The following is a 23,419-nucleotide window of genomic DNA, read 5'->3' as shown; positions in this document are numbered from 1 at the left end:
TTCTCGTTCTAGTTGTATTAAAAGTTTGTGTGTGTTATCCAACAAACAACGCTGTCCTCAATTGTGTTCTTGGAGGCTCTGCCTAAGAGAACTGTCTGAAATATTAAACAAAAGAACCTGTCATCACAGGCTCCAACTGTTAATATGTCATGCCACTCAATTCCATGGCATGTCCGCAAGTTTTCTAGTCTGACCATACTACTTAATCTTCTGTTCTCGGTTTTGCATTTCCATTCCCTTGTTGTTTACACTATTATTTTAACAGATCATCAGTTATCTGCTCAACCCATTATGTAACCTGCCTAATAGCACTTCTAGTTAATTTCTACCAAAATATCAACTACACCCATTGCCCTTCAATCCAAATTACCAGCTTTCCTTCTGAACATTACACCTACTATTTTCCTTGCATCTGCCATTGCACCATCCTTAGTGTCTTCTCGGCTTTCATTCTCGTCCTCCAGTTGGTACTAATAAAATGCAGTAGACTAACCCATAATGGTAAAAATTGGAGGATAACCTCTCTCATGAACTTGGCACATTAGAGATCTAATGTTCATTTTTTTAGCTAGTTTAAATGGACACTAAAAGAAAAATACTAAACCAGTTAAGACTGATAAAGCATTCTTTCAGAAATCTTTACGTTCATTGCTAGGAGAGAAAATGAAAGGAAAACTGCCACTTCTTAGATTTCATTCTGAGAACACCAGTGCCAGCACGTCAGTGTGATGTTAGAAATTTCGAAGTGTATTCTCCTATTTGGGCCATTCTAAGGGTTTTTAAGATTTTCTAAATTGAGCCTTTGACACTAGAATACAATGCAAGCTATTCAGCGAATACAATGTAAGCAACGCAAGTAAACATTCAACTAAGCTCGAGCAGACGCAGCCAGAATACTAGACAATGTCACAGCAAGATGGTGTGGGAACTTCGAGACGGCGTAAACACCATTCTTTTGTTTTTTAGTCTTTTGTGGCTCATCGATTCTTCTCTTGCAGTGAGTGTGGCTTTTGTTGGTATTGTAGAAGCGTAATTTAGTAGCACCAATAGCATCTCTCCCTTTAGGATCCCTAGATGCCATAAAACCATGCAACATCATGCCTCACCAGAAAAAAAAAAAGAAACACTTCACTTGGTCGTGCCACAACAAAGAAAAGACAGCAGCATAAAATCCAACATGCAAGCTAAGCAGGAAACTCGGGTCTCAAACGCATGCGCGAAGCACTAGGAACCACTGCCGTGGCGAGCACAGCCACTGAAGAGATGCGCATCAAACTGTGTGGCTGAAAACGTGCGGGCAAATAAAGGGACAGCAAGGACCAACACTTACGGCACGTTCAACCGAGTTTCTTTCAAGCCCTCTGGAGTGCTCGCGCGGTGTGGTATACAATGGGCCAGTTTAAGTCGGGCACTCAAAACACATTTGCCTGGTTCATTCAATGTGCAGAGGTCCTCTCACCTGCAAGCTAGGAGTGCCATGGAAACCTTACAAAATTAAGGTCACGTGGATGCTCCAATTGCTCAGGGAGCAGCTGAAGTTCCGTTCAGCCATGATTTTTCTGGCTCTAATGTCAAGAGGCCGCTACATTTCTACCGATTGAGTTTGAGCACAGTAGGAACCAGTTGAACCTACCGCCAGTTAATTTAGACGAGTGAAAAGTATGCTTTCAAAAGTGCTGCTCCTAGGGCAACTTGAAATTGCCCACTGTGGCCGGGTGCGCTTTTAAGACAGGAACAGAGTAAGGCACACAGGTAAACAAATGGAAGCACATCTGAAAAGTGATTTTTATTGAAAAATTTCGAGTTCCTTTAAGAATGAGTACACTAAACAAACACACCCAGACCCATTTGCCCGCAGTGTGCTCAGTGCGTTGAAAGGGGTGCAGTAGTCACTCAGCCATACATCGCTGATAAAAGCCCACAGCTGGAAAGGTCAATGTTTAGATCACTGAACGCACACATCAGGGGAAGGAAAATCAGTGATGATGAGCCTTTGCTGCAGCGTTACTAGGTTGCAGCGGAATGTTGGCAATGCGAGCACTGTTTAAAATAAAACTGTGGAGCAGATGCTGAACAACTACATCGGCCAAACGCGCCGCTGTGTAAATGACTGGCTAAAAGCACACTAACAAAATATGGCATGCTACAGAGGTGGGCACCTGTCAGTACATTGCAATGACTGTAGTTTCTCACCACTGTTTGCAAACAGCTGCCTAATCAGCTACCATAAAGATAAATGCATGCGTGAAATTACAGAGGCAAAAGCTATAATCAGTCCAATAAGCCCAAGTATGTCAGCACACCATCTATTTTGTTGATGGAAAAAAAAATAATTTGCTTCTTACTTGTCAGTAAGATAGACAAGAGGTTCCACCTCGCTGCACAATGATGTATATATATGTGAACATGGAATGATTCAATAAGCATCAGTTGTTAGAAGTGCTCCCGTTTGTTTATCTGTGTGTGTTACTCTGTGCCTGTCCTAGAAGTACACCCCGCCACAGTATACTTTCAAGCGTCTAGTGCAAATCATTTGGTAACTACTGGAGAAAATAAAGGCCAAGGTTTCCTTTTTGGCTGTTGGGCTTAACTACAGCCCCGGTGTGTCAGAGGTGACATCACAGATTTCAAGCTATTTTTGCATGTCTTAGGCCGCTATCCTGACGCGAAAAAATGCTCAAGTCAGTCAAGGTTGAGTTCTTGCTTCTCAAGGATGCAATATGTCTTTTTTGTATTAATAAATTGTAATCCAGATCCGGAAAGAAACTGCCAAAATCCAAATCACAGCCAGCTGGTGCCGGAACTTTCAAGGTTCCATCACTACCATACTGCCTCTTTCATTCATGCATTTCAGGTTGACCATGCTTCCGTGTATGGTATGACCGTCAATATTGCTGTCCTATAAGTGTAATTTATCAATCCAGCTTTAACTTATAATGACTGAAAGTCAAGAAAGTCATTATGAATTCACGGTACAGAAAGACAGGCATGCACAAATGCACACAAAAGTAGAACAGCTATTTATGTTGTCCTCATTCTACTTGTGTCTGTGTTTGCATTCCTGACTTCCCGTACCACAGCAGCATGTACTTGTCCTCTTTCAGTGTTCCTTTAAGAATGAGTAAGCTACAAAAACACACCCAGACACATTCGCCGGCAGTGCGCTCAGTGCCTCGAAAGGGGTCCAGTGGTCACTTCGCTTACATAAGCCCACAGATGGAAAGGTCACTGTGCGGACACATCGATAACCAGACACACAGAAGCACGCACACATCAGGGGAAGGCAATTCAGTGACGATGCACCTGTGCTGCAGCATTACTAAGTTGCAGCTGAATTATGACAACGCGAGCACTCCAAGCAACACACAGCCTTTTCAAATAACACTAAGCAGCAGTTACAAAACAAGACATAGGCACATTGGATAAAAAAAAACAAGAGATGAAAATGCACAGTCTTATCACATGACACAGTAGACTGAGCCGTGAGTTCAGTAATCAATGAGAATAACCTTGCATAGCAGTAGACTTCACAAAATGGGCCTCACAGTGAGATGCATTGTGCAAGCTGTCTAACAGTGAAACATGGCATGACAACAAATAAATGTACGGGGGTGACAGTAGCAGGTGTGATAGCTGCTGAAAAATCTCCCTGAGGAATAGTGTGATGCAGCACTTAAATGCAGCACTGTACTTGACTCAGTTGAATGTCATGAGAGTCTAAATCAAACTTTCAAAGCATCTTTCAGTAACACACATTTATGTAAATTATTGAAGCTTAACATCAGTCTTCCTCGAGAAAGTAAACGAAAGCCATAACATGTATAGACAGGCTTTGCTGTATCGAGGTCAATACTTATAAATGTAGATAATTAGTAGTGAAAAAGCAAGCTAAAGAATATGTGTGTGCGTGTGTGTTTTCTTCTTTCAACAAGCAATTTTTACCCTGATGACAATGCCATCCGATGGTTACATTGCTGAGGGGTAGACCAAAAATATGCGTTCTTTTTGTTGGGCAGCATAAGGTTTGAGTTGAGCCTGTCCAGCTCACAGGGAAAGGGGCAAGATGTAGTAACTGCAACACTTAAGCACAAGCTCAAGCACGTTTCACAGTGGGAATTCAAAAAGCACAACCACTACAAAATACAGAACAAAGAATAGAACAACGTCCAGTCAATTAGTGGACATCTGAGGAAGACTAGCTCACTAAAACACACGTGCATCAATAGACTAAACGTAGCAAATACATATTTGGAGCAACAGTACATTCTAGCAACACCGCAAGTAATCAACAAGGCTATATTACAACAAAAAAAAGTAAAACGCAACAAGGTTTTCAAAATTTAAAGGCATGCAAAGGAGAAAATGTTGGAATTACACTAAAGCTATCAGGAATCGAATTCACACACTTAAAATGTGGACAAAGGCCCCGTTGGCTTTCTTAGTAAACAAAAAACGAAATTCTTTACTCAATACACTGCAACTGCAAACACAAGGACACTAAAACCTTGCTACAGAACACCATGACTTTAGATATGAGTGAACAGCAGTAATGTGATCTGGATTAAATGCCTGATCACTGTCATGCCATTCTGGCGAGACTAACCAAGAAGCTATATAATGGAGATGGAAGACAACAATAGCAGGAACTTCCACAACGCCTCGACAGTTTAACCTGCAGAAGAATGATATTTACATTCCAAGGCTCACGACAGTGTTTTCGTGTTCTCATTTGCAATCGATTTTGCACCACTCTGCACCCACCTTATGTAGCTCATGCTATAAATGTGCACTACAATCCATTATTAAGGAGAGCACTAAATTAGTATTTTAGGACCGAATGCTGCTCAGTTTTAAGACGAAATCCTCGGCATACATCAAGCACATTTTTTCTTTGAAGCTGATCTGTTGAAACTGTTTGAATATTAATCAGGTATTCGCTTTAACACTGGGCAGTGCTGTACTAATGCAGACATCACCAATATTGTTGCTGCTCACAGTACACACACACACACAAAAAAAAAGGAATGCATCTGAATGTGACCACTGTATTGTGATTCGAACAAAAATGTGTTGCACACAGCAACTGTAAGACAGGTCTGCCAACTGTTCTGGATTTTATTTGATCAAAGAATATATAAAAAATTCAAAATACCAACTAAACCCTATTAAGACAGCCATCTGGCAACAACCAAATTCAGATTTTTTGTCAGGTGTGCGCGAGTGCTACAAGCATATATTGAACTGCGTGGAACTTGCAACTGCCAGACAATCCTCAACCTTGCTGAATTTTTCTATCCTGTCCTTCTTAGGAATGTTCTAGTCACGAAAGCACATTTATCAAGAAAAACTTGCCCACAGGTGACAAATAAAATCCACGTGGGACATGCTGCTATCGTTTTCAATTAGGTCCTCCTATTTTCTTTATGCCTCTTATTGCAACTTTTCTCTCCCCTGTCTATTCAATTACCCTTATTTTTCCCATGGCCACAGGACGGTTCGGGTGTCCACTCGAAAGTCAGACAGTTACAACATCCCTCAGTCCTTCCTTCCCTTCCATCCTTTTGTCCTTCATTATACAATAAACTAGAACTACTTTTGCTAATAATGTCAAGGTGAACCTTTGTAGAAATTATGAAAGATTACACAATTAAACTCTCAAAAACAAATTAAATTGCAAGGTTTAAGTGTTCCTAAACTGCGTAGTGCATTATGATGAACCCCACAGTAGACAGCCACACATTCACTTAACCCACATTGGTCCTTTAATGTGCACCAAAGCACGGTACACAAGCGCTTTTCATTTCACCCTTAGCAGAATGGGGTCAAGAATCAAACCCGCGACCTTGTGCGCAGCAGTAGATTGATGTAGCTACTAAGCTACTCTGGAGGGGGGGTACATTTCATAAACAAGAATTCTATAATGCAGCAATGCAAGCATAAAAAGTAGCCTACACGAGCCCAGCTTCAAATGAAATAGAAACACTGAGAAGTAAAATCAGTGAAATCCAAGTTTCTCCCTGAGGTACATCTTTCCTGGACACCTCTCCCTCAACTGTCCCGACTCAAGCTTCTGCAGATGAGACTTGGCAACCCAGCTCTTAGTAAACACAGCTACAAAACTTCGATGCAGACACAAAAGCAACATGCAACCAACACGACCGTTTACCCTAAGTACGAAGCACTTGTTGGGATCCCTTCTCGCTTTCTTTTTCTGAGTCACCTGGGAAAAAATTTCAGACACTTCGCCATTGCTTGATGCCCTTGCAGTTGTGTACACCGTCTTATCTCTTGGCTCCATCTGTACTGTCTTCATACTGTGTTCATGTGGTTTAGATGATTTAGGACTCTTTTGCCATGCCTTGCCACTTGTTTGTGGCCTTCACATTTGAAAGCATTCAGTTTATCACAACCAGCAAGTGGATGCAGAGGAGAAGTCGGACACACACACACAAACACATTGCTGACAACCAACATTTTTTTTCCGGGGGACCAAACTACTTACACATTCTGGACAGAACATGTGTACAACCAAAAAGGCAACTAATAAACATTAATTAGAAAGAGCAGTAAAAAAATGCTGCATTAGGCATACTACTAATACATGGGTAATAAAATCAATTTGTTTCTTTGATGGCTATGGCGACGTCTTACTAGCAAATGTATCACCATACGTCTCAATGATTAACTTTCAATAATTGGGCAGCTCACTGTTAAAAAAACAAATGCTTTTTATACACTTGGATTACACCACAATATACATGGTGGCGTACCCCAAACAGTAAAGGTGTCACAATATAGTGACACCTTTACTGTTTTTGCTAAATGGTTATCTTTTTGACTGGACCCTTGTTCTGCGGCATACCATCCGAGACGTATAAATACCTGTGGTTCACTAGAAATGAAAGGCTAGAAGTTAGTGCTGCGTATGTTTTGTTCCTCCTCCACATCTGTGCGCCGGATGCACTACGCTGAACACCTTCATGATGACACAAACCCAAACCACAACCTCAATCCAGATCTGAATGGCCCCGCCTTGCTTCTAATGATACACGTGGTTCAGATCGCCCCAAAGCTGAATGTTCACACTTTGAGTCAAGTTGCTCAACCATCTGTCAGCACACAATAGATGAGGTCGCAGAATACAGCCAAGGTTGGCAGAAAGGGACTGGAAAAGCACCTGAGGTCTTTTTTACAGCGGAGCTGTGAAAGTCGAGTTTGGTCCGTGCGCAGCAATGTTTGCAACATAGCCTTTCTTGACATAGCGCAATGGCGAAGCCGCATGCTTGAACTCCCGAAGAAGAAGCCGCTCGATTGGAATGCCGTAGAGAAGCAGCCCGTGAGCGTGCGAGGAAACGGAGAGTCGATCCCGAGCATTGGGCAAGGGAAGTTGAAGCCAATCGTCGCCGAAGCGAAGATGCAGGTGTTCAAGCAAGAGAAGCGGAGACCAAGCATCGGCGAAGAAACGAGGCTTCCCCACAGTTCCGCTGGTCATTGGTGTTTGTGATAGCAAAGCCAAGCCTAATTTTCTCCTTTGATTCCCTTAAAATGTCTCTGATTCCCTTAACTAAATTTCGCTAACTGCAGCTATGAGCCACACCTGGAAAACGTTTAAACAGCTTGAAACTCCTGGATAATGCCTGCACCCTATCTGAACAAATAATTGTTTTCTTCGAGCAGCTGGACTACCGTACAATGTCAAGAGGATGTGCCGTTAACCAATGCTTCTAAAGCAAAAATCTGCTAATTCCAGTTCAGAGATGGCATTCTTAGACGATCACCTTTGCAGGATTCTGCATGACTATACTTCTGGACAACTTTCTGTGGCTATGAAGGAAAAGCTACGGGCATGTGGCTGCTGTACATGTGTTACCGTGCGAAGTAGTCTGGCAGCTTTTCACAGTGTTTTGGTTGCTCGGAACAGATGCTGAATCGATGCAGCTTCCACACGTGACACTTTCGCATTTGCCCACATGCGGAAGAGGAAAGCCATGAAATAAATACGCTCACTGGTGTGGTTTATCTCATTTAACTGCTGCTAATAAGGTGTTTAGAGTAGTGCCACTGACGAACTGAGATTTGGAGCAATTTTTGGAGCAGCAAAATCTTAATGTTAGAGCAGTTTGGAGCATCCAGCTACAGATTTTTGGAGCATCCAGATACAGAAACTGAGCTAATAAATGCCAGCTGCCGGACACGTCCTAAGCTATTTCAAACACTTAAAATTGACAAGCGTTATTCCAGAAAGTATTTGCTTGCTGTAAAACAATGTTGCTCTGCCTCTAAATACATGAGTTTCCCTTTAATTTAAATGAAGACAACAAACCTAATCACACAGTGTGCTGCAATTAGTTTATTCCAAGTTTGTGAAGCTGCTCAGATGTTGCCTTTTACATCATATGATTTTTTCATTGACAGCTGACACTTTGTTATGTTTTCAGCAAGGCTCTAGCATCAGTCAGAAACACCTGGCGAGACAATGCCATGAATGCTATTCTGAGCCAGGCCAGCCTTGATAAACCCCTCGTAACGCTCAGTCATTGCTTCAGACGACACCAGGTACTTTTCAACGGTCTGTTTTTCCTCGTAAATGCCGATTCACAACTGGTGTCGACCGATTATTTCAACACCAGCAATTCAAACAAGCTCGATTATTCGGACTACTTTGAGGCACCATCACTGGCCCATAAATTTAAAGTATACGCCTTTTCGCTTGCGCGATAACAGCAGCGATAGTGCGGCACCCAAGAAACTTCCGGTCACGGTCCTGATCAGTCTACTGTGCCGCAAGTGCATTCCTGCTAATCTATATCGCCGCCACTGCCTTTCTTGCTCGCTACATTTAGCGGACTACATCAGTGAGCCAAACCGGAAGCCGTCCAGGGTGTATGTTTGTAAACAGCGCAAAGGTCTATAAGTACGACCGAAATTTCTAACACCTTAAGGTACGCCATTCTATATAATTCGGACTCCGCCTGCACGACTGCGTGCTAAGTTGACCGCCGAGTTGAGCGGAAATAGCAATATTTTGGCGTTGATACGTCGCTGGAATCGCCGCAGCATGGGGGTGCGACTGTGTTCACAACAAATCCGTGCAGGGGCGGGACCTCGCCTCGATGACGAATCACCAATTTCTTTTTTTTCCCTCCTGTTTGGCGGCGCGGTCGTTTGTGCCCCGGTGCCACGGCAGAAGCCGCGGTGCTGGGCACCGACGCGAAGCGCGGGTCGTTGGGGTGTTGCGAAGCACAGCGTAGCAACACCCCAAATAAAAAAATACTGCTCCAGTCAGGTAGACTGCTCCCTCCCTGATGGTGAGATTATATTTGGATCATCAAAACAGTGATGCATTTATTTAGGAACACCATCAATCCCTTAACAGCAGCCACAGTCGTGCGCAGTCACCACCAGCCCAGCGCGTTATCCGTTCCAAAGTTGGAACGCAGCCAAACAGAGAGGAAGAAAAAAAAAAGAAAATGGTCATACGTCATTGAGGCGAGGCCCCACCCCTGCACGGATTTGTTGTGAAAACAGTTGTACCCATCCTTATCGAGCCCGAATTATTGGTCGCCGTTTGATTTATGAAGCCGCTTTAGTCATGCACGCTACGCCTGTCTGTGGGCCACTGTGGCCACACACGTAATGTGCAGGCATTAATTTTGGCACACTTCGGTGCAAAATCGTGCATTTTTATCAGGATTTTATCAGGATGGCGTAGGAAATCTCGTATAGCACAATCAACGCATTTGGCACAGGAGTGGGAGCACTGTGTTCATGTTTTCTCTTCCCCAGCCTAAACTAACGTGGATTAAAATGCGGGACTCTTTTCAGAAGCGCTCTCACTTGTACGCGCTTTGCGTCCGTAGCTTTCCTTTCATAGCCACAGAAAGTTGTTTGTGAGTATAGCATCAGACACATCCAGCGTCCATCGGTGCCAGTGTTCCTGCCCCTGTGCCAAGAATGCTGTCACTCATACACACTTGTGTCTCTGCCGCTGGTCATGCATAATTTTGTGAAAATGAAAGTGACTCTGAAAAAGAATGTTTGAGAATATAGCACAAGGTTTTGCCTACCCTACAGCTTGCATGAAGCAGCATATGCCTGCTGTCTGTAGAACCAACCATTGATATACAGGACATGCAAGACATGAGCAGTTAGCAAGCACGAATATGTGCTCCAGAATATTAAGTTTGGACACTATTAATTTCAGTACACTATTAACATTGGTCATTCTGGACATTTTCTAACATGGGAGAACACCTTAACAATGAAAACATCTACAAGTGGTCGTGGTGTAGAGGTCAGAATGCTTGGCTTGAAACAGCATGAGCATTCTTCTGAACCCAAGTACTATATTATTACGATAGCATTGAAAGATGTTGAAGTGACGAGCCGCCGCGAGAAAGACGATGAAGTGTGTCTGTGCTCTTGGTGCGAGCGAGTGTGGGCCTGGCTGTCTGTAGGTGTTTAAACATTCTGTCCTGCCACACCCGAACTAAAGAATGACGACTGAAAAACATGATCGGCTCAATTTCTAGCTAACTACTGCTGGCAAATCTCATGTCCAGGGTTCTAAACCATGTACAGAAATGAAATCAGGTCTTTGGATGAAATTAGCTATCCCTTCGCAAATTGCATACATAGTCCAAGAGGCCTGCCTTAACGAGTTAGGCTGTAGGCATCATCTTGAAATCCCAAACGCTTTAAATTGGTTATTTTCTACTGCAAAAAAAGATTAATTTTACTGACGCCTAAAGTTATAGATAAGGGCTATTTACATCATTGTGAAACTTGCGCATCAACAGTAGTTGCAATGTTCACACATGCTGCACTTGGTGGCATGTGTGGACATTAACTGAGATGGCCTTAATGCCACTTCTGCTGCTTGAAAATATATGCACCAGCTATAAAAGCTAACACAAACCCTGCAACTTATGAAAACAATACGTGAGGAATTCCAAGTGGGACAAGTACATAAAAGCTCAGCATAGTCATCAACAAGGCAATCAAAATGCAGTGGCAATGAGTAACAATGGTTAGGAATATATAAAGGACACTTTCAAAGTAAGCCATGAAAACATTTGTGCATGCGTTAGTATTTTCTGCTTACAGTTACTCTTGCAGGCATGTACGCATGTTACCAGACTGTGAATGAAATCAGCAGCAGTTGCAAAGGAAACAGAGGGATTAGTGACCCCAACGTAACCTGAGCACCTATCACATCTATAGGATTCTTCCATCCGATCAATGCAAGTTGCCAGGTGCATGGATGATGAAATGATGATGAGCCAAAGCTTAGGGGGTCAGGTCTGAAATTTTGTCAGTCGCACACTTTTGTTAATTATAGCTGACTAGTAGCAATAGCCAACGATTCTACTAAAATTTTCTTAATCTGCATGCTTTGGAGTACAGCACACTTTACTACACGATCTGTTTGCAAGGATTTGCACTACTAAATCTGTGCATCCCCGAGCAAAATCGTTGAATTCCATTTCGGGTCCCTTTAAAAACATTTCAGTAAGACATTATGAGCAGTGCTGCCAGGCAGATCTGCTAGCCACAGTAGGTAGGATGCTCATCCCCTTGAAGGGCTCACATTTAAAGAGAAAGCTACTATAATGGCTAATTTTTCTGTGAGATACTTTAAAAACATGCTTAAAGCCCAGAAATATGTCTGAAAATAGTCTCAAGAATCTAGTTCAATAAAAATGATAACAGAATATATACCACCAGAGGGTGGGCCTGTCATAAGCCAAAAGGTGGCGATCACTTACAGACAAGCCAAGGTTGTCAAGATCCCTGAAGGCGGTGAAGGAAGAATAAGTATTTATAATTTTTAGATACCGTCTATGCCTGAATAACTCAAACGAGATGAACGGCGATGAAGGCAGCAGTGACAGAATGCTAAGTTCGGCAACCGTTGCTTACTCTTACAAGTATTAGAAACACATCCAAGAGCTAGCACGCCCGAGAAAAATGGCCCAGCAGTGGCCTGAACCGTATGAAATTTTCAATTTGGAGCCTGCAGAAAAACCCATGAATTTTGACGACAAGGGAGCCACTACAGCATCATTACACGTTTGCAGCTGTACTTCGCATTGCTCCCCGATTCTGCCACGGAGCATGCCACGAATACTGAAACCCTAAAGTCAAATGCTGTCCTACATACGGTTGTACAAACTGCACAGAAGAAAATTAACGACTTATTTCACTAAGTATGTCTTGAATTCTTGTTAGAGCATTCTCTTGCTAAATATGCTTAGAATGCTTTACTGCAAGTGGTATGGTGTGTGATCTTAACAATGAAGTGACCTGTACTACGAGAGATTTTTGAGATCCCAAGTACTTCCGTTATAAACCGTTTGACTAATTCCAGCTGCTTTTCATTGTGACCTGATAAGCGAAGTGGTATGAGGAAAGCATACATGTGGCAGAGTGGCCAAGTAATGGAAACATAGAATTAAATATAGTTAAAAGAAATGCATCTGATGGTGCTTTCCCTTGATGCAAATCTCCAGAGCTAGCAAAATGAGTGAATGTTGTGCGAGCAAGGCAACATCTTGGGCATTTACAGTGTAGGAAAAAAGAGAACAGCAACAGTCAGCACACAAACAAGAACAAGGGACATAGTAGTGCTGACTTTCAACTACACTTCCTGTGAAGCCCTTTTCTCTCATGGCCCAATTTTCTTTAAATATGAAAACCTACGATGCTTAAGCACATGTAAAAAATTTGGGCGATAACATTCTCAAATAAAGAACAACCTATGTTGAAGTAAGAGAACGCATTGGCCCACTCTAAAAGTTGAACCTATACTAAAACGTCTGCACAACAAACAGTCATCTCTGTCACGCTACAAGATCATTATAAAAAGTACAGAAAACCACAACATTTAGTAGCCACAAATGTGTGTAGCATGTCTCTTTTGTATATCATGTAGCATTATTTTAATTCGAGTTGCATGAATCTTTAATAAGCACCAATATGAAAATTTTTTAAATTTACTTTAAAATGGATAGCTGTTGTCCCAGTAATTACGGTATGAAGCCAGAGTTCAATAAGTGTGCAGCTAATAATTAATTATGCTACTTCGTGTTTGCATCCAGTTCAAAATCATGCCAAACAGTGTGGTTTAGGTCACGAAGCAGAAGGCTGGTTACATCATGTAAACAGGACGCAGTGGTCACGTGGTACAACACACCACAGACCAGTGCACCTACATGACTGTGCTGCTGATACCAGAGTGCATTGAGCCCATGATGCAATAAGAGAGGAGACGAGGCAAGAGGATATTCTAAAAAATTAAGCTAATTGGAGGTCAGGACTCTGATTTAATATGAATGCAAGTTTGCAAGCCTATCTAGCAGAGCAGCTGTGTACCAAACACAATGTCCCCTGAACTACCAAAGAGGTGGGGTCACCACATCGTGCACCATCGTTTGAACATTTACTAGCAAAGCACTTACTACAGCTGCAGTTGGTATGCGCTAGCACTACAGCCACTTCTGTTTGACTACACTGATCTACTTCACGATCACCTGTACACTCGCTTCATATACTTCAATTAACATGGCTACTTGTTTAGCAACAATTAGGATGAACAATGAATAACATCCATGTCATCAATCATGTAATTGATAAATATGCGGAGTACAATCAACCTCTCTATACGGCTTTCATAGATTGTGAAAAGGCATTTGATTTAGTAGACACCAGCATTCACGGAGACATTAGATAATAAAGGACTAAGAATGTATACGTGAATAACTTGGGAAATATCTACAACGATTCCAGAGCTATCTTGTTTCTCCACAAGTAGAAAATTACCCATGAAGAAAAAGGTCAGGAAAGGAGACACAACCTCTCTGATGCTATTTGCTGCATGCTTTGAAGTATTCAAGCTACTGAACTGGGAAGAATTATGAGTCAGGACCAACAGCGATTATCTCAACAACCTTTCGATTGCAGGTGACATTGTTAAGGAACAATGGGGATGATTTGCAACAAATGATGGAGGACCCCATTGAAGAGTAGGGGTTTAATATGCAGAAGACAAAGATAACATTCAGTAGCCTCGCAAGGGAACAAGAATTCACGATTGCCAGTCAACCTCTACAGTCTGTGCAGGAGTACGTTTATCTAGTCGGGTACAACTTAAGAAGGCAGAAGGGGCCCCACCCAAATGACCGAAGCACGGTAGCTGATAGCCTCCGCGCCATGTTCTCTATCGCCAGGGTCACCAGCCGTTCGGTTCATGACATCAGTCTGGAAATCGCGCCCATTAATGGAGGCTTGTGTGCATCCACTTTTGGGGTCAAATGCCGCTGCCTTCTAAAGTTGTACTCGACTATAGGTCAATTACTCACAGGGGACCCTAATCATGAGAAGGAAATTTACAAAAGCATAAAAATGGGTTGGAGTGCATATGGCAGCCATTACCAAACCCTTACTTGGAATTTACCACTGTCATTGAAAAGAAAAGTGTACAATCAATGCATTCACCGATGCTAACACATGGTGCAGAAACTTGGAGGTCAACAAAGGAGCTCGAGAACAAGTTAAAGACTGTGCAATGAAAAAAAATTTTAGGCGCAACGTTAAGAGACAGGAAGAGAGCCGTGTTTATCAGAGAGCAAAAGGGGATAGCCGCGATTCTAGTTAAGAGAAAAAAATGGATGAAGTAGTGGCCCTGGCTTTACCCTTTGTTGTATGCGTCACATTTGGGTGCTCTACATCGGTCTATACCATCTGCCCACAACTGCTTTGACTACCGACACCACATTTATGTAGACAGATCCTACTGAAAGCAAGGGACGTATGACAAGCTTGGCGTAACAAATTGATGGTCCTTTGAAAAGTAAGATTAATGGCATGCTTTTGATATTGATAGGCATGCACAGCCTCCCGCATTTTTAGCTGTATGGTTGTACGTCGTCCTGAAGGGAACATTACATTAGACGACTCTTGCACAGGAGAGTGCTTAGTGCACCTGAGAGTACTTCTGCCAGTCTCGTTGATTATCGCCGCTTAAATGCACTGAAATGACTTGTGATGGATGCTCACGCGACATAGCTAAAAATGCGGGTGCCTCAAGTTAGACTTTATGTCATCCTTCTAAAGCCGTGTCTACCTAGTTGATTGCCCCAAGCCATTTGCACATGAGCCACAAGCATATGGCAGCATGGAACAGTTTGACGAGCAGTAATCATATTGCTGAACCTTTGTATTTGCTAAGGCTGTTTCAAAAGACTAGTACAAGGCAATCATTTTAGCCAAACAGTGCAAAAATTACAGAGGTACTAGTGATGCTGGAATGCACAGGGCATGGCAGGTTGCAATATATATATATGTTTTTTTTTGAACTGGCAGTACTTCCAGGTCGGATGCACTCCTATTGAGAAAAACAAGAAAATTACAAACAAGGGCATGACTATTCAAGCAGCTGCCCATGTTTCACAACTTGGCCCACACAGAGCAGCCGAGAAAATAAAACCATGGTGTTAGCAATACCAAACTGAGCACAGATCTCTGCAAACCTCCAGTGCTTGGCTTCTACTCAGTTACGCTAAAGTCGCAAGCAAGTTCCTTTACAACAGACAACATTACCGCCTACAAGTTTCCACAATAAATGACTCCATAATATATATCTCTTACATAAAGAAAAATGAGGAACAGGAACACACACACTGCCATGACATATATTAATGTGGACACAAAAGAGCGCAAAAAAATGACAACCGCAAAAAGTTAAATGCCTGCAGGAATGACAGTGACGCTGAAGACCGCTTTAAATATAATGAATCATGAGAGTACCAGGTATGAGCGAACATACTGCCACACGCTCAAAACTAGTACAAATCTAACTATGGGTGAACTAGGAACAGGGTGACAAACCCAATGAAAACCTGACCAGCAAACTTTACGTTATCCACATCCACCAACTGGGGATAAGCTGCTTTCGCTTTAACTATCATCTCTGGGGGACTGGGGTAGGAGCCCGTCCAGTTTCTGTATGTAATAAAGTTACTACTACTATCACATGTGAGGGGCACGGACTGATGCGTCACGACACCCACTTTAGTCAATCACATACTAAAACCGCAGGTAGTCTCGCGGTCAGTTTAGGATCGCCAGTGGCCTGCAGCCACCAGGTACGTGACTGCTACTACAAGGCGCGAAGCAAAGCAACACGGTTTGCGCATAGCTGACGAAGCACCCGAGCTCCGCCCGCGGTCTTCCGAGGGCCCCACACGTTGGCTTACCACGCACCTCACGTTTGCCACGGGCACTTGGACAACGCCTCGCTCGTCGGGCGTCCAATATCCCGGGAGGAGTTCCGAGTCGGTCGCGCAGCGTTCCATGGTGCGCGCGTAATACAGGAGCGCGAAGACGTGCGAGCACATCGCGCTAGAACGGCACTGCGGCTGCCGCTCCCCTCCGTTCACGTACACGTCGAGATCGGCCAACCTCTCGACGATGCCGTAGCCGCAGCGCTCCGCGCTGCTCGTGTGGATGGCCTCGGACACGACGGCTCTGCCGGGTCGGCTGAGGTGCGCCACACCCAGCTTGGCGACGAACAGCGGGGCCGACGGATCGAGCAGAGTGAGCCGACCCAGCTTGTGGTCGTCGAAGTAATTCAACTCGTCCGCCACAAACCCGACGACGTGCGCGCCCACGCCGAATCCGATCAGATGGATCCGCGCGAGCTCGTATCCGTGGTCGTTGACCAGACCGCTGAGAGTTCGGGACACGACACGCGCGACCAGGCGACTGTCACCGGCAGCTTGCTGGTACTGGACGCTGTCGGCCGGCGCGGCATGAGCGGGGCAGTAGTAAATGTCAGCGGTGCGGCTGCCGTCGGTGCCGTCATCACAACCGGCGTTCCACACGACTTCGAGAAGCGCGTCCGACGGTCGGTGCCGCCGAAGCGAGGACACCAGCGCATGGGCACCGGCCGCCAACCTCGGTGGCAGACCGTGACACATGACAGTAAGATTCGCGTCGCCGAGTCGCTCTTCGGGCAAGTCACCGTCGTAGTCGACAGGTAGAATGAGCGGTGCGAGCTCGTCACTTCCTGGAAGCCACCACCGAAATGTTACGTTCACGTCGCGCGCTGTACGAGGCACGAGGTACGACCACGAGCCGCTCGCGTTAAACGTGCCGTAAGGCTCGCGCGTTACTTTTCCAAGCACGAATTCCTCGCCGCCGATCGGCGCCGGTCGGAACACGGCCTCTCCGGGACAAATTCGTACGGCCGCACTGGCGAACGCGGGCCCCGTTGTCATGGCGACGAAGAGCGCGTGGACGGGAAACATTTTGCCAATGTACTGCCGCTCCACCGGACGAGCCGATTCTCGTAGTAAACGAGGCGAGGCTTAACACATCACCGCACGCCGGCGAATCTGACGAGTGTGTAGGGTAGACGGTCTTCCTCGCGTCGTTCTGGCGTCGGCTTGCGAACTCCCGGTCGGCGTGGGAAAAAGCACTGAAGGCGTTCCAATGTCATGGAATAGGAAACCGCGCAGACATAAGCTACGCGCATACAGGAGCAGCTCGAATGCGCGACCGGTGCAAGCAACACCGGCCGGGAGCCCACACATAAAAACACAAAACAAACCACAACGCAGTCGAGCACGCTCGCTAACGTCTGGATGATAGCATAGAGTACAGTGATGAGCGGATTGTCCACGTCCTACAGAATCCCGGTAGGCTACTTTTTTACCAAAGGGCTGACTGGCGCTCAACTCCATGAGCTGGTTCTCTTCATCATGAAGAAAGTGGAAACTTGTGGGTTTCGCATCACAAGGCTCGTTACGGACAACCATAAAGTAAATGTACATGCGTTTAAGCTCCTGGGATATGGCTGTCTCACTTATCGGATTGAACATCCCTGTGACCCTGAGCGACCCCTTTTCCTAAGCTTTGATCCGTGCCATGTTCTCAAAAATGTGCGCTCCCAGTTCTTGGCCCATGACATCGGGCCAAAAGGAGAAATATCGTCTTCGCATCTCAAAGCTGTCTACGAGCTTCAAAAAGACTTGACAGTAAGATCAGTGCGCTACCTCAGTCGCAAGCATGTCTACCCAAACAATATTGAAAAGATGAATGTCGGTAGAGCCGTGCAGGTGCTGTCTCCTGCTGTAACTGCTGCCTTGGAGCACCTGAAAGAACAAGCGGGTCACACTTGCAGCGTATCATTTGCAAGCGCAGGCCCTAGCATTACATTCATGAAGTACATTTACCGTTGGTTTGTTCTTCATGATACAAGCAACACAACGCAGCACCTTCTTCAGAACTTTGCAGATGCCCGGCATTATGATAATGTTGATGATGACCGGATCGAGTGGCTTGAAGCTACTATGCCGATGTACTTGGAGGATTTGAAAAAGAGATGTAGCCATCCGAAGGAGTTTTTGACCAAGGAAACATATGAAGCATTTCTCATCACTACGTATTCAACTGTAGCATGCATTAAGTACCTGCTGAGTATTGAGAAGTTTTCATTCGTGCTTACGCGCAAATTTAACAGTAATCCCATAGAATCCCTCTTTGGGACATTGCGTATGTCTTCGGGTTGCAATGATACCTTGGATGTCCGTGCAGCCCTTTCAGGACTTGAGAAAGTACTTAAAACAGGAATTGCTGCCTCAAATGCACTTTCCAACGTTGCTCACAGCGAGACTGCAGGAATATCCACTGCATTGCTTCGAAAGACACCGGCAGAACAAGTGCAGCCGCCGTCAGAAATTGCAAAGACTGCAATGACTGTTCTAGAACGACTGAACACTACGCTCCTGCCTCTGCACCTGCCCTCCCTTCAGATTTCCGCGACAGTGTATATTGGAGGCTACATATTGCTCGTGTTATAATGGAGCAAATGAACTGCGAGAACTGTGTAGCTCTTTGCACAAAGCCAGTAACAAATCAGCCACTCCTGACATTCACTCGCAGCCAAGATCGAGGTGGATTGCTTTATCCTTCGTACCAGCTCCTGTTTGTCCTTGACACCCTACTGACGTTTGCTGAACAGGCACTGAAGGAAAATCATGCCCTTGAGAAACCCCTCACTAGTCTTGAAGAACGTGCAGTTCCTGCTCTCTGTGGCTCCAACCTGTTGAAATGCAAGGACAGTGACGAGCCGCACAGGCTGAAACTCATGGAACTGATTTCTGTGCTGCTGTCCAGTGCTGGTGCCATTGGTGTCCAGTGTCCATTGGTGTCCAGTGCTGGTGACAGCAGACCAGTGCTGCTGTCATTTCTCGTTCGCACCATGTTATTATACATTGCTGCACGGGCAGCCCCACAAAACGCGTCTGCTGGCTTTTACTTTAAACCGAAAGCGAGCACGCACACTGCTGGGCGGCGCGGCATAACAACAGCATTAGTTACCATTTTCACTTCGCAATTCGTACTGCAAGGAACAAACCACATGTGTACCTCTGAGCTTCGAAATTAGACATTAAAGAAATGCGGGTAGTGCGGTCAACTCGAAGAAACGCGCGTTGACGGCCGCACTTGCCAGTCGAGCCCCGCCGTGGATGAGGGTGGAGCGCCCTGTTTAGGTGGCGGCGCCTGGCGGCGGGTTGCTGTACTCGCGGCGGCGGCGGCGGGCTATTGTTGTAGCGCTCGTCTGCCGGGCACTGAAGTATAGAGGAGGCACTGGAGTAACATACAAGGATAAGAGAGTACACTTCCATAGGCCCCTGCGGCCGATTTTGGTTCGCAGCGCACCTAGCGGGTGTGTGAAATCTACGCAGACTCAGAGATTATAACCACAGCAAAACCAATCTCAAAGGCTATTTTCTGGCGATTAGAAAATGCACACGGCCTCCAAGATTGCTTCCGTGCGAGTGCTCGTCCCGGAGGCTATATTATGGCTATATTTTGATTTTTTTAACGCGTTGCATGCATCGAGTAGCTTCGTGTAAGCTGTACCGCCAGAGCAGCAAGCACACGATGCCACTGTGTGTTTATGCAGGCACTTTAACTAAACATGACAAGTGTTGGAAGAGACGAAACTTTATTTTTCAGTCATTCTCAGTAAGCACATGTACACTTTTTTTTTTTTTTTCTCGCAACGTTCGATGAACGCAAGCACAAAAAGATGGGTGCACTGCACAATGAGAGACATGCCAATACAGCTGCCACATGTTGAGAATAAATTTCACAAAAGGAATAAACAGGCGATATTATGAAAAACCCCACAGAACAGTAAAACTGCAGAAGACGGCATTAGCATTAAAGAGGAAAACAACGCTCGTCCTTTGAAGCCTAACCTTTTTTATTAAGTGGTAGTTTCGGGCTGCATAGCAAACAAGGAATGAAGGCTGCTCACTGCAGTTGTCAGCCAACCACGCTCTCTCCCTGTCCTGCCGTTGTTACTGCACCTCGCAACACAGCAGTAATTCCCGTAGTACTTGACTATGGTCGGCATGACCTGAAGAAAAAAAGTATTGCTTATGTCTTCTCTCGCGCCTTCGCACAAATTTTCACCTACGCACTTCAGATCGCCCTTTCGCGAAAAGCGTCACGTGCAATTGTCGCAGCTAAAAAAAAAAAAAAAAAAAAAAAAAAAGCAACCTTCGGTGCCATGCATGCGTCACTGAAGCAGGAGTGTTTATTCAGAATACGTCGTAGCCACAGCTTACAAACATTCTTCTCAATTCGCAAGTTCTCTCTAATTGCGCTCGTAACAAAGGCTTCAAGCAATCTGCGCACGCCATGAATAACGATCCTAAGCATAACTGCATTCTTTCACACATGTGCAACACACGTGCATTAAATTCAGACTACGTATACCGGCGTGTGCCAACTCACTTTCTCGCGCCCAGAAACGATTTTCTCGCAAACGTGCTGCGCAGCATTCCAAATTGCTGTTTCTTACATAATGCGAAGCATTCCACGAACATCATGCGCGAAGTGAAGAACACAAAACGCTCTCTGCGCCGAACAGCACAATGCGACAAATGTTAACTTACGGCTGAAGTGACAAATACATAAGCAATTTGCAAAGTAATGAAGGAAAAAAAGAACGTAATAAAGGCCTTCTTACCAAGCAGCAGCCAAGCAGACAGACACGTTCTGGCAGGCGAACCACCCGCCGTGGTTGCTCAGTGGCTATGGTGTTGGGCTGCTGAGCACGAGGTCGCGGGATCGAATCCCGGCCACGGCGGCCGCATTTCGATGGGGGCGAAATGCGAAAACACCCGTGTACTTAGATTTAGGTGTACGTTAAAGAACCCCAGGTGGTCGAAATTTCCGGAGTCCCCCACTACGGCGTGCCTCATAATCAAAACTGGTTTTGGCACGTAAAACGACAACATTTAATTTTTTTTTTTTTTTGCAGGCGAACCCAGCAAAGACCACGCAGACATTATCGCACACCTTTTGTAGCATCGCCTTGCCTGATCACACCATGGCCGATATTTTGTAGCGATGCGTTATTCTTTATACTAGTCTTATCATCCACCGCTCACGGCCGGCTGATCCCGTTGATAACGTCTACGTCTACAGCCACATAGACGTATAGTGCACTATAGGCACCGGGCGGCCGTCGTAAGGCGCCAGCGGCGCGCCGGCGATATGTTACGATATGCTAGAGTCACTGGAAAAATTTTAGAGTATCGCATTTGTTTTCCGCGCGCCGCCTCCTGCCGCGGCCACCGGTGATTGGGGCGCTCGTGTCACGTGACCTTTTGCCGCCATATTTCTTCCAAGCCCTTTCAGTTGGCACGTCGAACCCGTAGCGCACGCACCGCGCACGGAGAGCACTTCGCCGTTTCGTTCAACGCTTGCGTTGCGCTTGCGAACACAGGCGTCAGAAATAACCCATCATCATGCCTGGTTGCTGCGCCTTCGGGTGTAGCAACCGAACGGAGTCCGGGAAGGCATTTTTCTCTATTCCGTGCTGGAAGGACGACGGTGAACGACGTTCTGCGTGGCTCCACAGAATTGGCCGCAAAAACTTCGCGCCCTCGAAGAACACCCGCTTGTGCGAGGTAAGTTTCTTGAATAACTAGTTTGCTGGACAGTTATTGCTTTCAAGTGACTGTACTTGCGTGTGACCGCTAAACTTTACCTGTCCAGTTCACGCTCATCGCTCTGGGTGCGGCTATTGAACACTATGTAGCTAGCACACGTGGTTTTGAGTGAGCTGTTCTGTTCGCGTGGCTCGCTTTGTTTCATGCTATTGAAAATCTCCCAGTACCTATCTTTCAAGTAAGGTCTCCGGTTCGCGAGGCCCGCTCTGCTTTGCGCTATTGTTTCCAGTAAACTGTTCGGTTCGCGCGGCTCGCTTTGTTTTGCGCTATTGAAAATTGCCCAGTACCTATGTTTCAAGTCACTTAGTGCTGTTGAAAACATCGCACTACGAACTTTCTAGCAAGCTCTCCACTGTTTCATTCGGTTTGCGCGCCGCGTTTGAAGAAAACCTACATACATGTCAAGCAAGCTGCAGTGCTTGATTCGCGCGGCTCGATGGAAACAACAAACATGCATTTCAAGTGAGCATGTTGTGCTACAAAGTAAAAGGAGGCGGTTCCCATGAATAACGTGTTTTAAACAAGCACCAGGTCTACACAGAAAATGTTGCTTCAAAATGTCTTCTATAGATTTCCTAACTCTTTTTTTTTTGCGACTACTTACACTTGAGATATTTTAAGCACTGTCACAGGGTAGGTTTATTAACATTCCTATTTTTCTTTGTTTTCTCCATGGACAAACTATAGGACCATTTCATTCCTGATGATTTTGAGAAACCAAGAGTCGAATCGGAAGACGGTATGCTGTTGTCATGCTTGACGAAATAAATTGTTGTTGTGACTGTTGTGAAATAAATACGTTGCTTGCCTCCACATCTTACTTTGTGACTGCATGCTGTTCTGAAAATGGGAATTTTGCTGACAGCAAGAAGCAATTCGGGGACAAATGGTATGGTGTCCCTTATACAGGGAGGCTGTAAAATAGTAATTTTTATTGCAAACCTGCTACAGCATGATTACGAATGCTTGTCAACTGGCACAGCACCTCTATAAACAGCCTCATACATATTTTTATGCCGTGAGTGCAGCGACAAGAACATCATTTAAAACATAGAAGTGCTCAATGTTACAATTCCGTTTCAGAAACCTAGTTTTTACCGTGTCTTCGCAAATTTTTTTTCGGAAACGTCTTTTTGTGTTAATGATCCGATTCACATAAAGGGTATACAATAAAAGGAGCATGATCGAAAATAAATATAGGAAAACCGCACCACTGTTTAGTACTGGCAATGTCAACACAATACTCCAGAACACAGTAACAGATTGGAAATAAGTGCGCTAAAAGGTTGACATTATCAAAGGTATAAAAAAAGAAACATTCGCACACATTCTTTATAGCCGTATGCGGATACCTGCTTGAGTTTCGCGTGAATTAAAAGCTGTTA

At 44.9% G+C, this 23,419-nt stretch overlaps 1 protein-coding gene across 1 annotated transcript; it reads right to left on the bottom strand.

Annotated features, from left to right (window-relative positions):
* Nucleotides 1-1,767: 1,767 nt before the first annotated feature.
* LOC119441431 (uncharacterized) lies at nt 1,768-17,577 on the bottom strand. Its single transcript, XM_037706054.2, has 2 exons — nt 16,034-17,577; nt 1,768-15,968 (listed from the first exon to the last, which is right to left on the bottom strand). Exon 1 carries the CDS (start codon nt 17,307-17,309, stop codon nt 16,116-16,118), a length of 1,194 nt encoding a protein of 397 aa, XP_037561982.1. The 5' UTR covers nt 17,310-17,577; the 3' UTR covers nt 1,768-15,968; nt 16,034-16,115.
* Between the last annotated feature and the right edge of the window lie 5,842 nt (nt 17,578-23,419).

Source organism: Dermacentor silvarum, chromosome 2 (assembly GCF_013339745.2).
Source record: "Dermacentor silvarum isolate Dsil-2018 chromosome 2, BIME_Dsil_1.4, whole genome shotgun sequence".
Classification (NCBI taxonomy): Eukaryota; Metazoa; Arthropoda; class Arachnida; order Ixodida; family Ixodidae; genus Dermacentor; species Dermacentor silvarum.
Note: the sequence above shows the minus strand (reverse complement) of the source record. Positions and strands in the feature narration are given on the sequence as shown.